This window comes from Perca fluviatilis, chromosome 14, assembly GCF_010015445.1.
Source record: "Perca fluviatilis chromosome 14, GENO_Pfluv_1.0, whole genome shotgun sequence".
NCBI lineage: Eukaryota > Metazoa > Chordata > Actinopteri > Perciformes > Percidae > Perca > Perca fluviatilis.
Window position 1 is genome coordinate 6,185,661 of NC_053125.1, and position 12,497 is coordinate 6,198,157.

Consider the following 12,497-nt stretch of genomic DNA (forward strand, 5'->3'; position numbering starts at 1 on the left):
GCTGAACACAGAGCAGCCGAGGCGCAACTTTCTTTCTTTTCACCAACAAAAGAACTGAGCAAAGTGCAGATAGAGAAGGACAATGTCCTACTACACCACTAAACCAGCAATTTACACAAATACATTGATAAATTATATATACCCATATTGAATAACTGAAACAACACGCAAATACAGTCAGACCAGGGCTTATTACCAGTCGTGAAATTAGAAAAGTAGTAGTAATTCAACTTCTGCATTCAAAATTCTACCAAAGAAAAAGTAGCCTATAGAAGTATAATCAGCTAAATGTGCTCAATTGTAAAAGTGGCCATTGTGAGCAATGCATGCGTTTTATTGTGCATATTATATCATGAGTTTATTATGACTGATGCATAATGTCTAAGCATGGAGCTAATTTGACTATGTTTTATCCAATTCTATATATATTTATACAATAGTTAATGAACTTTTGGGCAGTTTAATCTGTAACAGGGCAACATATTCTAAGAGCTGATCATGTTAAGTTTGTAAAATCTGTATCTGGAAACATAACTGCTGCTTTTAAATAAATGTAATAGGGTAAAAAAGTATATTATTTTTTTATAAAACGGTTCTCACATACCGTACAGCAGAGCAGCAAACATGTGAACATAAAGGAGACTAGTAAGTGAAGTTAAAGAAATGTTGCTTTTTATTCAGTTCAAGAAAGAATAAACAACTCAACAGATGCACACAAAGAGCTTGATCTAGTACAACCAAAAAGTATTTTCAAGTAAGACCCAAGTCAAAGTACACTGTTGCTTTCTGTAGGAACAGCTTAAAGGAATATCCGATCAATAAAGTGTTTCCTGTCATTGTCGGTAATAACCCAGCGTCGTGGGAATATTAAAAACCGAGATGGAAGCTGTTCAAAATAAAGCGATAATAGATGAAACGCGCTGTGTACCGAGAGCTTCTGCTCATTCCCTACTCTGAAAACTGAGATTAAAAGAGGCTTGACACAAGACGTACCTTTCATTCTTATACACATTCTGACACTCTATAACATAACATGTTCACATATGAAAAACCTGTAATAGCTAGGAAATAGGTCACAGTACTGTATCAGTGAAAACTATTTTATCAGATTTCTCGTGGAGAAAAAAAACAAAAACAAAAAAACAGAATGTTATGTGTGATGATAGTGTGAAGGCAGGCATGAAAATCAAGCTCATTTTTTAACTTTCATTTGACTCTCTGCTACCTATCGCCAGAGAGGGTGTTTGTGTAACTGGGAGTGTGAGTCGGGGTGTGTGTACACAGTGTGTGTATGGAAGCACATTGTGCTACGGCTGTGCAATTGATCCAATTTTTTTTGAACCACGATTCCGATTCCGCCTCCGCCTCCTAACAATCGCAAAGAGTGAGAAATCGACAAATAAAAACGGTTATTTTGCATGTTACATTTTGCAAGTAAACTCCTATTTTGTCTCGTGTTCTGAATGAGAAAAACAAAAAGTTCAAAGCATGAAGGGAAATGTCACAGTTCAGGGTGTTTCATTCAATAATTGCAACATCTTTCCAAAAGTCGATGAGAAATCGTGTTAAATAATCGTTACTCACACTCGCATTGCACTCACCGACAGAAATGAATCCTTACGACCTCTGTGTCTTTAATTGTGACGTAACAATCTTATACTACAAGAGAACTCTTCTATCAAAGAGAAAACGTATCGGAATTATCTCTCAGATTAGATGAAAGATACTTTTTAATCCCTGTCTCGTAATCCCGAGGTCATTGCGCGGCTGTGTTTACTGATCATTTCGAAGCATTATCTGGAGATCGACACGCGTGGTCTTCAGATAAAACCGCATCTGAAGTAACGATGTAACCGTATAATCATGCTAATCCTCGAGCGAATACATGGTAACGCTGAATTATTATGACGCGGACATAATTATGGAGTGGCGATGGTCGTCAGTGTTTCGACACTGACTGAACGTTAATGCATGAGTGTGCGCAGATTCCACGTTTTCTCTCATCAACATCAATAATAAATCCTGTCGTACCTTCCCCGGCGGCATCGCTAACGAACCCTGATAAATACAGTATGTACAAATGGCAATTTGAATAATAAATACTGGAGGACAATGTTCCAAAGCCCTGGTTCATCATGTGGCTGCATCCTAATCCTAAAGCGTGGAACCAGTCCCAGTGTGTTTCTGCATCTGCAAGTGTTCTGTGCATTAGTGTTCATTAAAGGGTAACTACCTTTTTTTTTTTTCAACCTGGACCCTATTGTCCTATGTTTTTGTGTGAAAGTGAAGAGACTAATAGGAACAACAGTCTTTGAAATTGGTCCACGATTAAGCATAACCAGCAGCCACAGACCGGGCTGTGACGTAACCCAATGGGGCAAATTTGGTCAACTAAAAGTGTATTTTCTTTGCCACGTGTCTGACAACATTATGTAAAGGATCCCTACAGACAACAAACATAGGAAAATAGGGTCCAGGTTGAAAAAAAAACAGTAGTTACCCTTTAACAGTGGTGGCCCAGAACAGCAAACGTGTGCTGGATTTGGTCCAGTTCTTCATTGTAATACAAGCACGTGGGGCCCCTGTTTTGATATTTTATATCATCCCAGTAAAAATGATATCCTACCTCAGGTCTTTCTACAGTCTAATGGCGTTTTTCCATTACATGATACCTGCTCGACTCGACTTGGCTCGACTAGAACGTAGTCCTCTTTTTTCCCACTGCAGATTTAGTACCGCCTCGTACATGAGGCGAGCGCGGCTGGTCGTCACAGCGCCGCCGCAGGAAACTGCCATGACCTAATGCGACATGTCACCTTTTGGTATCGCCTCAGCTCGGTTTGAACCTCGACTGAGGTGATACTAAAAAAGTACCTGTTAGAAGGTACCAGGGACTTTTTTTCGTAATGAAAAACCAAAAAAGGCGAGTCGAGCAGGTACCATGTCATGGAAAAACACCATAAGCCTCAGACCTAGCACTTCTTAGAGCCAGTGTGGAGCTGAACATACAGAGTTTGACCTGATGGTGGCACTAGAGGAAAATGTAATGTTATGTTATGTAGTAGGCACAATGATCTAATTAAAAAATAATGCTATAAGAGTAGGGCTGCAGGATATGAGGGAAATATCTAATTGACATTATTTTTAACTGATATTGCGATTGCGATATGATTAATTTTATTTAATTGTATACATTTTTTTGTATCAATATTCTCATTTTCATTGGAAAATATTAACATTTAAAAAAAAACTAAAATGATTATAGTGTGAATTTAAAGTTTTCTTTTGTCTGTAGGATGCCATTTGGAGGCCGGGGCCTGACACACCAACCCAATAATCGGCCCTGGGACAGTCTCGCGAGGTCAGTGACTCGAGTCAGTTTGGTGTGGTCCGTGCCGTAGTCCGTCGGAGGGGCCGTCGGCCTTCATTTTGGCCAACCTGACTTGCTGGGTCGGAGGGCGGGCAGTCGGACTCACAGTGCTAACCTGGAAATAACGAGCGGGATGAGTGACGAAAAAATTGAACGAAAATCTTTTAAACTGACCTTTGGCGATCTGAAATGAAGACAGATTCAACAACTGCATGGCCTATTTCTCGCATAAAATGTTTTCAGGAACTATTTTTGTAAAATACAAGATCGTATTTCGAACAAGCTGCTTTGTATTACGTCTCGCGCACGTGCAGAACGTACGCTCAAGACGGCGTCGCTTCGGTGTGTTCCGAGGCACTTTTTGGACCTCAGGGAGCCGACCGATCAGTCCGACTGCCTTTTCTGCCGACGGTCAGCCATCGGGTTGGTGTGTCAGGGGCTTAAGACTAGTCTGGTCTGCTTAAGGAGGGGGTTAGGGTGGATGGATGGGTCCTAAAACACAGGGCTTTCAAGCGGGGGAGTGGAGTTTGCCTCTCGGGGAACACACAAGACTTTCACCCAGGAAACGCGTGTTTGTGTCCCGGGACTACTACTTAAGGCACACGTGTCAAACTCAAGGCTCACAGGCCCAATCCAGCCCCTCACAGATTTTGATCCAGCCTGTATATCAATTAAGGTTCCCAATAAATTTGGCCCGTCTAGTTGTGCGCCAAACCAAAAAGACGGGAAACTGCTTTCATACTGCAACTACGCGAGACTCAAAGCAGAATTTGGGCCGATTCGCCGACTTTGAGACTCTGTGAAAGGCCTTGTTTTGCTTGATTTGCTAAACTTTTGCTGACTTTTTAGGGCTCACATTGTATGTGAGAAGGCTATATGAGACATGCAATAATACAGTCAAAAATATTTGACTTTGATTAATAAAATCTTTTCAGTAAAATATACATGTGTGGCCCTTGATGTGACTCATTTTTCAATGTGTCCCTTAGTGAAGTTTAGTTTGACACCCCTGACTTAAGGGGACCGGTGTTTTAACCCAAACCACAATCATTTTTCCAATCCTAACTAGTCGTTTTGGTGCCCCAACTTAATTGTCGTTACCGCATGACGGTGAACTCAACTATAGCGGCCCCTGAAGCGACCGCATTCTCACAGTGACCGGTACCTGACTCCCATTAACCTTTCCTCGGCTAAATTTAACTGTAAAGACCGCTAAACTTAACTGTCATGCGACCAGCCGGCGATCGCCTACTTCCATAGGCTATCACACGAACTGCTGTGCATAAGTGTTCCTACGTTATCATCAGAATACGTTCATGAGAATGCGTTGCCTGTGATGGTCTTGGATCAGGGTTAGCTATTGTTTAGGCTCCATATTCCATATAAAGGTCACTGTAATGATGGATTATGTAACTAAAGCACATTTTATTAACAAGTTGAGTTTCAGATTATAGAGAAATAAATATAAACCGATGTTTGCCTGGAAGGAGGGGACATGAATAAACACGGGTATGTCCCTTTAATTTTAAATCTTGGTTAATTCTTTATGAACCCTTTTGACTCATTGCTAAACTAAGTGACTGTTAAGCTGATTAACAATCTCCTATTCACTGAGGGAAACAGAGGAGGCAGCCATAACACACAAAGCAGTACAGCCAATCCCCCCTGAGGGCCGACTGCTGTAAGGTGACACTGTTCACACTGCACAGCACAGAGAGTACACACTGCTTCTCTGTGAAAGTACTCTTTGTTTGGGAATATTAGCATCAGTCAGTCAAATGTTCAAAGTTGGAGACACACAATCCCAGTTTCCAGACCTTCATTCCATACGTGCAGCTGATTCATGTGCTTCGGGAGTTTAATAGTGCGTTCCATTTGTACTCGGAAGTCGAATTTTCGAGCTCGGAACTCTGACAACCCCGAGTTCAAAACCCAACATGGCATCAACAGTAGTGACAGCTGTAGCAACATACAGTTATAAGCACTTCTGTCTTATTTGTGTCTCACTAAACCAGTCGTACACACAGTCCTGTCCAACTTCTATCTGTGGACATGTTGCTACGCTGTTTGTATGCACAAAAACAGCAAAATGCGTTGTTAGCAACTGGTATTGTTAACGATGGCTAACCTGGCCCACAATGAAAAATTTGACTTGTTAAATGGAACGCATTCAACTCGGGTGTGACGTCATTCCCAGCTCCGGCTTCAGAGTTCCGAGACAAATGGAACGCACTATAAATCTTGTGGAGTGACAGTGGGTTTAGCTTGGTGGCAACTTTTCACAATGTTCCCAAAGTTTTCTAACAAGTTGTCAAGTCCTTTTCCAACACTTTTTTTATACTTTATATGGCAAATATGTTCTTACACAACGTGCACAAAGAAAATGTGTTAACAGTTATGCTTGTTGTGTTCAATACTGAATGTAATATGTTAGCTATGTGTTAGCAAGCTAAGGCACTTGCAAACATAATATTGCATAGCTTTCTTATTTTTTAGCATTTGGATATTTGACTTGGTAACAAAGTGCTGTAAAGTGGGGCATAACGTTAACTTAGTGCCTTCCCATTCTCCCTGCTCATTCCTCATGTCTCCATCCACTTTTGTCTTCATAAAAGCTCAGTTTTTCGGTTCGGCAGCTTATAAAAACTTAAGTTAATGGGTTCTTTACTATGTTGGTAGTTCGTCACACCACCCAGGAGCTTTTAGGCATTTTTGTGTTGTTTGCTAGCAGACGGAGTTGAGGTGGCACCTTCAAGTCAATGGAGAGTGGAGAGTTGTTTTCCTCTCCGGTGTGGGGGGCGGGACTTAAATGCGCTCTGTCTCTATGGCCATGGAGAATACTCAATTGTGATTGGTCATAGGGTGGGTATTACTTTCAGATATCAGCTCTCTAATTGAATTCTCAGTTCGGCCGCAGCTCCAAACTGTAACATCTGATCCAAGACAGGCTAGGTGTCAACGCAATTATTCACTAAAACAGAGAACAGTGCCAAAATATGAATAAACCATACTGAATATTGTGATCTGGCATACAGCCATACTGTAAGCAAAAACTACATGGCTCGTAATGGCTCTTTTCTGGACCCCCATACCTGCAAAATATCCATCTCTAAATATCGTTCTCAAATGGCTTGACTGCATGGCATGACACAAATGAGACCATGGTGGCTAAATGGTTCACGTTGCTGTTTTTCAGCACAGGAAAGACTGTGTGGTGTTGCATTGACTGACATCAGTAAGTGGAAACCACAGCAGACACATGAGTCACTTTGAAGTGCTCTGACTGCTTATACACAGACAGTCCCACAGCCGGCGCTGCCATGGGTTTCCTGTATGCTCTGTTTTCCTTTACACACCACATGACAACCAGGTTAGCTAACACAAGTAGTGGCTGCCCACTGCCTAAATCAGTAAAGTCAACTTTAAAATGTTTCTATTTATGTTTTGTATGCTTTTAAATAAAGGGCCGACTCAGAAAGAAAAAGGTGGGGGGTCGATACAGCATAGTATTGCAATATCTTCCGTGGCAATACGGTATCTGTAATGCATAGCACAGCAGTGCATACCTGTTTGCATTTAATTGAGGTGGACTAGGCTGTTCAGTTTGTCAGGTGCATACATTTATGACAGTGACAGTGTTGGTCAGTTTGTCTGCTTGACCATTTTGCTGCAATAAAATTGAAGTGAGATGAACAAATGGAGAAATTGATCTTTTTCTAAATTTAACAGATGGTCGCATTGTGGTCCTCCACTTGAGAATAAACTCGACTGAACTTCAAGTACGAAACCAGTGTTACTGTTTGAACAAATACAGCGTGAGATGGCTACAGCGGAGTACGACAGAAACGCTGACCAAATAGTCAACAAAATCCAGAAACTGAGAAAAGGCGTACAGGAACCAAAAAAGAGGTCGCAATCGGATGGTCAAGTGTTCTAAGACTCGTACCGCTGAGTGCACTGACTGGGGCGCTGCTGTCTGCCACAGTGTCACTAATGTCAGCTGAAAACACTACAAGTAAAGTTAAAGAAGCAACTAGGGCTGCAACTAACGATTATTTCCATTTTGTGCCAAGGTGAGGGTCACGGTTCTCAACAAGAGCCGTTTAGAAAAACCAGTCAGACGATGTCAGCGAGCACACACACGTACATTTATGTAACAATGTAGGAATTCTGTGTTGACTTGACTGTATATTCACAAGACTGTCACGTGAGAACTCGTCCCTGACAGAGGAGTAAAGAGGTTTTTTTTTTTTCGCTAGGTATGTTGTAACATTTGACTCTTAATGGAGTAGCATGTCAATGACAATTAACAAGTCCCAAGACCAGGCTGTAACAGTAATGTGATCATAGACTGTAAAAATAATGGACCTAGTCTGAAAAGTGAAGCCAATGGGAAAGTGCCTTAAAGCCGCATTCCTTCTCACTTCCAGCAGGGGGCGACTCCACTGGTTGCAAAAAGAAGTCTTGAAGGCTTCAAAATGTCAGTCCACAAACCAATGACATCACGGCTGCTGCGTCCACTCATTTTGCAGTCTATGAATGTGACATGCTCCACGTTTTAAAACACTGAGGTAAACAGCTGCAACATTAGGACGAACGTCATCATCAGTCTGAGATAGTTATACCCATCATTTTGACCATGGTCTCATTTGTTACAGGACGCTATCACAGGCCATTTGACAAAAGCAAAGCTGTTTTGTGCCCAAATGCTTCTTTGCGGAGATATGAGTTGTGTTTTTGTCATAATGTTTAGGGATTTCTTTTTATGTATTGCCCATTTTGTTGGTCGTATTCTACTTTTTATTGTTTTTTAAGTTACTTAGGGTGTATGTTAGTGAGCTGTCTGACCATACAGCAACCTAAAATTCCCCAAATTCCTGCAGGCCCATTATTCAAAGTTTACTTGGAAGGAATTCTGGGGGAGTTGAGGTCATTATTAGAATCAGGTTGTGCATCTTTAGCATGCAGCTGTCTTGAGATATATTTTGGCCCACACTCATTTCATTTTGAATACCTGGCATTATGACAAAGGAATGGAACTCCATGGTAATGTTACCGTATGTGTCGACAGATCAGCAGATAGTGAAAGGAAGGAATGTGCCCAAATGCTGACATTAACCAGCCTCCTGCAGGCCGCTGAGATTCAAGCATTCAGAACTGAAGCACAGGCCTCAGGCGGTTTTCCGTTAGTGGTTCTACACAGGCTCAATACTGACTACTGAAAGCGTTTTTCAGGAGAGGAATAGGAACATCATGTACTGACTTTATGAATCATATCAGCAAAGGAAAACTAGTGTTGTATAAATACGTTAACCCCAGTTTGTAGTCACAGATCTAAGCGTGCAGCTTTCTGAAAAATACCCAGCAATCTTTGAAAAACATTTAGAATTGTCACAAAGACCTTGAATGAAAAAACAATCTATCCACTGCACGATAAAAGAAAGTTTCCTTATTCAGGTAGGGGGAAATAACATATCTCCTTGCTCGTTTTGTACATGATATACAACATAAATGCGTAATATGCTATGAAAATCTAAAATAATTGAAAGGAACATATATTGTATGACTGACAATAAATAATTTAAATTTGTAAATTTACATTGAGAAGTGAAATATGACATTTCCAGCTACGGTCTTTGTTTTGATTCATAAATACAGTCTTTGGAAACATCATCTTCATCATGCAGCAAGCAGAATGTTTTTTCAGCCAGATTGCAGAAAGAGTCTTTGAGGATTCTGGGAAAAAAGGTTTTTAAATAGCTTGTGTTTGTCTTGGAGAGAAAACAGGTGCTTAGCTCAGTGACTCAATGTAACGGTACAGCATGAGAGGCAAAAACTGGGGCTAAATGTACCTTTTACGTTGAGAAGTTTCAAGCATGTGCACCGAGGACAACGTGAACATCCTAACTCTTAAAAGTATTAATATGAACAGGGAATACAAACAGCTTCGCAGAAGGTACCTGCCACCACTTTTAGAGTGCCTCTCCTTACAAAAAACAAAGTGGTCCTTTCACTTTTCTTCCTTCAACTTGTTACCGCATGCCATGAAAGCATCCCAGGCTCTCAGCGGTCAAGGGTCAAGTCCACGAGAATGACACCAAGTAAAAGCAAAGACGGCTTTCAAGAAAACAAGCAAACAACCAAAAAGTGGAAGTACAAAGGAGGAGCTTTTTGTTTTCTCATGTATAAACCACACTTGGCTCAGTTTTCAGTTTCATTAGTCCATATGTCCAAAGACCAAAAGGTACCATTATATTTGGGAACGAGACTCACCTCAAACCTCATCTTCCTTTTTCTTGCCCTCGTATTAAAGTCAGGTTCCTCCTCATTAAGCGGCTCCCATCCCAGTCCCTCTCCCCCTCCTCCACCGTCCTCCCCCCAGCCTCTCCCCCTACCGGCCTCTCTCCTGTCCTGGACGAGTCTTGTCTTGAAAGAGATCCACCTGCCGCTACCATCGGGCCCTGGTTCGGTTGGCCTGGCTGGGCCGCCGGAGCCCGTGGGAACTGTTTAGCATCCAGCACGTCTTTGTACTGGATCTCAGGCCTGATCATGCTCAGACAGGCCATCCTGGTGGCGTTGTCCAGCCCCAGCTGGAGCTCGTAACCGAGAATTTTCACCAATCCGCTCTGGTACGGGCGGATGTTTTTGTCTCGGATCCGGTGCGACTCTACAGGCTTTCCGCCATCCCTGAGACAAACCCGAGCCAGATCTTCCCGCCGCGTCCTGAGAAGAGCTACTTCCTGCTCCATCTGGGCGTGACCGAACCTATTGATTTCCCCCCAGAAGGTCCGGTTGAAGGACTTATATAAGTGCCAGTCCAGGGCGTTCCATTGCCGCAGCTTCTCCCGCTGTTCCTCCGTAACATTGGTCAGCGTCTTGGCTTGGGAACGTACCACTCTGCCGCCGACGCCGGCCGCCGCCACCGCTTTGCCAACCCAGCTCCCGCCCATCCCCCCGATGACACTGGGCTTCTGCTGCCGAGCGTTGAGGCTGAATGAGACGACAGCGTCCAGCGGCCAGCAGAGGGCGTGTCTCAGCAGGATCATGGACTGGTCAAAGTACTCAGACACCAGAATCAGCTTGAAGGTGCGGCGGATCATGGCTTCAGCGCGCTGAGCCAGTGCCTCCGAGAAATTAGCATTGTGGTCCATGCCGAAGTCAAACCACAACAGGTTCCGGGCGTAGTGGTTGTTGCGGAGGCGGGGGTCGTAGTATTTCTTAGGGTCGTCAGCAAAGTCGCCCAAGCTTTTGGCTTTCCGAAAGGCAGGCGCGACCTCTTTATAATAGGCAAAGGAGGACTCAGCCAGAGCGACTGGGTCTCTGATGATGGAGAAATAGAACGTGTCTGCAGGCATCACCTTCTCCGTCTAAGAAACAGAAAAGGAGAACTTGAGTTACTGTACTTGGAGTGTTTTTAATGTGATGCAATTCAACTACAACAGGTGTATAATTTATTTGGTTCTTAGGAGATTTGTTTTTTCTGGAAAATGATCACCAGTAACCACTGTTACTTCCACCAAGGAGATAATGTTTTCAGCTTGGTTTGTCTGTCTGTCTGTCAGCAGTATTACGGAAAAGTAGCCAGATTTTCACGACACTTGGTGGAAGGGTGGGGCATGGGCCAAGGAAGAACCCATTACATTTCGGAGCAGCTCCGAATCATGGGGCGGATACACAAATTATTTTTCACTTTTGGCTCGGTTTTGTCTGTTTGTTTGTCAGCAGGATTACAGATGAAATACAGGCCCGATTAATATGAAATTAAACTTTGGTGCGGAATCCGAATGACAGGGCAGATACACAAATAATTTTTCACTTTCGTTAACATTCCGAGATGGGGCGTGTGTTGCATTCAAGTGGTGTTGGACTATATGGAAAAATTAGTTCCCGCTTCCTGTCACACCACAGCCACCAACCGAAGGTCCATCTCAGGGCCGCCGCTGCAAAATGTTAACAACAGAAACTCCGAATGTGTTAGCAGACCCCATTTCTAAGCTAACGTTGCAGACTGTTTGTGCTGTAGGGGTTCTGAAGAGTGGTAATGGACCTTGATTAGAAACTTATTTGAGGTACGTCAAAGACAAATGTAATCCCTCGAAACGTAATTGAGAATGCAGTTTAGTTGTAGGGGAATGTAATTTTAAGGAGACAGGGCTGCTTTATATTACAATGTATAGTGCTGGGTACGGAATTCAATACTTTTTAGGCAATGACTGAATTGCCTCTGAAGTATCAGGTATCAAAAAATGCCTCGTCATTCAATACCCAATTCCAATACCTAAGGAGTAAATCTCATCAGCGTCAGTGAGCCAATAGGCATGCAGCATGCTTCTACCAAGATACATTTTGAACGATACCCAGCCCTAACAATGTATCCTCGTCACTACAGAACCTCCCATCATCAACATCCCCAAAGTCATGCCACTTCCCCCCCCTCTCCTCTCTTGAATAACTCACCTCAGCCTTATTAAATCTCATGTGATTGCCCATGATGTGGAACTCCACGGCTCTGGGACCTCTGTAACCTTTGACCCTGTGAGCGTTGAATGGTAGTGGGTAGCCCAGCTGGTAGCCCAGTGGCAGGGCGAAGCGCAGGTCACGCTCATCCCCGAAGCGGTACAGCATGTTGAGCACGGTGCTGCTGGCCGTCTTATGGGTCTTGAGGAACATGATATGGGTGTGGGGCTGACAGGAGCCCAGAGAGGGCCCCTGGGCATCGGGGGAGGAAAAGATGGAGCGACCGGCTGACTGCACACTGCTGAACGACAGGGAAGAGGTAGGGAGCATTTTAACTTTAGATCAGATTTCAAATATGTGTAGAAAATCCTACAAATGCAGCAAATGATCAAATGACTCCATTTAATGTTACAGGTGTCATTTGTAGTGATGAACCTACAGAGAATTATCAACGTCTCTGTAGTTCCCCTCAGCTCTACAGGGCATTTAGGTCCTTTTTGCTTCGGTTTTCTGGTAAAATCTCATTAACTAGGTTTCCAGCAGCAGCAGGCAGCTGTTTTTTGTGGAAAAAAGCTCTGATAATCCCACTGTATACTACCTGCCCAGCACCTAACAGCAGACAGACACAGTTAGAAACTAGTTGGTGAACATAGTGGAGCATTTAGCAGCT

General features: G+C 43.1%; 1 protein-coding gene across 6 annotated transcripts in view; it reads right to left on the reverse strand.

Moving 5' to 3' along the window:
• The window catches only part of gal3st4 (galactose-3-O-sulfotransferase 4), a 42,340-nt gene that overhangs the window by 7,740 nt on the left and 22,103 nt on the right, over positions 1-12,497 (reverse strand). For 3 of the 6 annotated variants that reach the window (XM_039823017.1, XM_039823016.1, XM_039823012.1), the window contains 2 exons: positions 11,828-12,128; positions 651-10,737 (listed from right to left, as the gene is read on the reverse strand). In XM_039823017.1, coding sequence (XP_039678951.1) covers positions 9,652-10,737; positions 11,828-12,040 — 1,299 coding nt within the window. In that variant the 5' untranslated portion in view covers positions 12,041-12,128 and the 3' untranslated portion in view covers positions 651-9,651. Of the gene's footprint in view, positions 1-650; positions 10,738-11,827; positions 12,129-12,497 lie in introns of those variants that run through there. The other 3 variants (XM_039823018.1, XM_039823015.1, XM_039823013.1) reach the window with 2 other exon arrangements.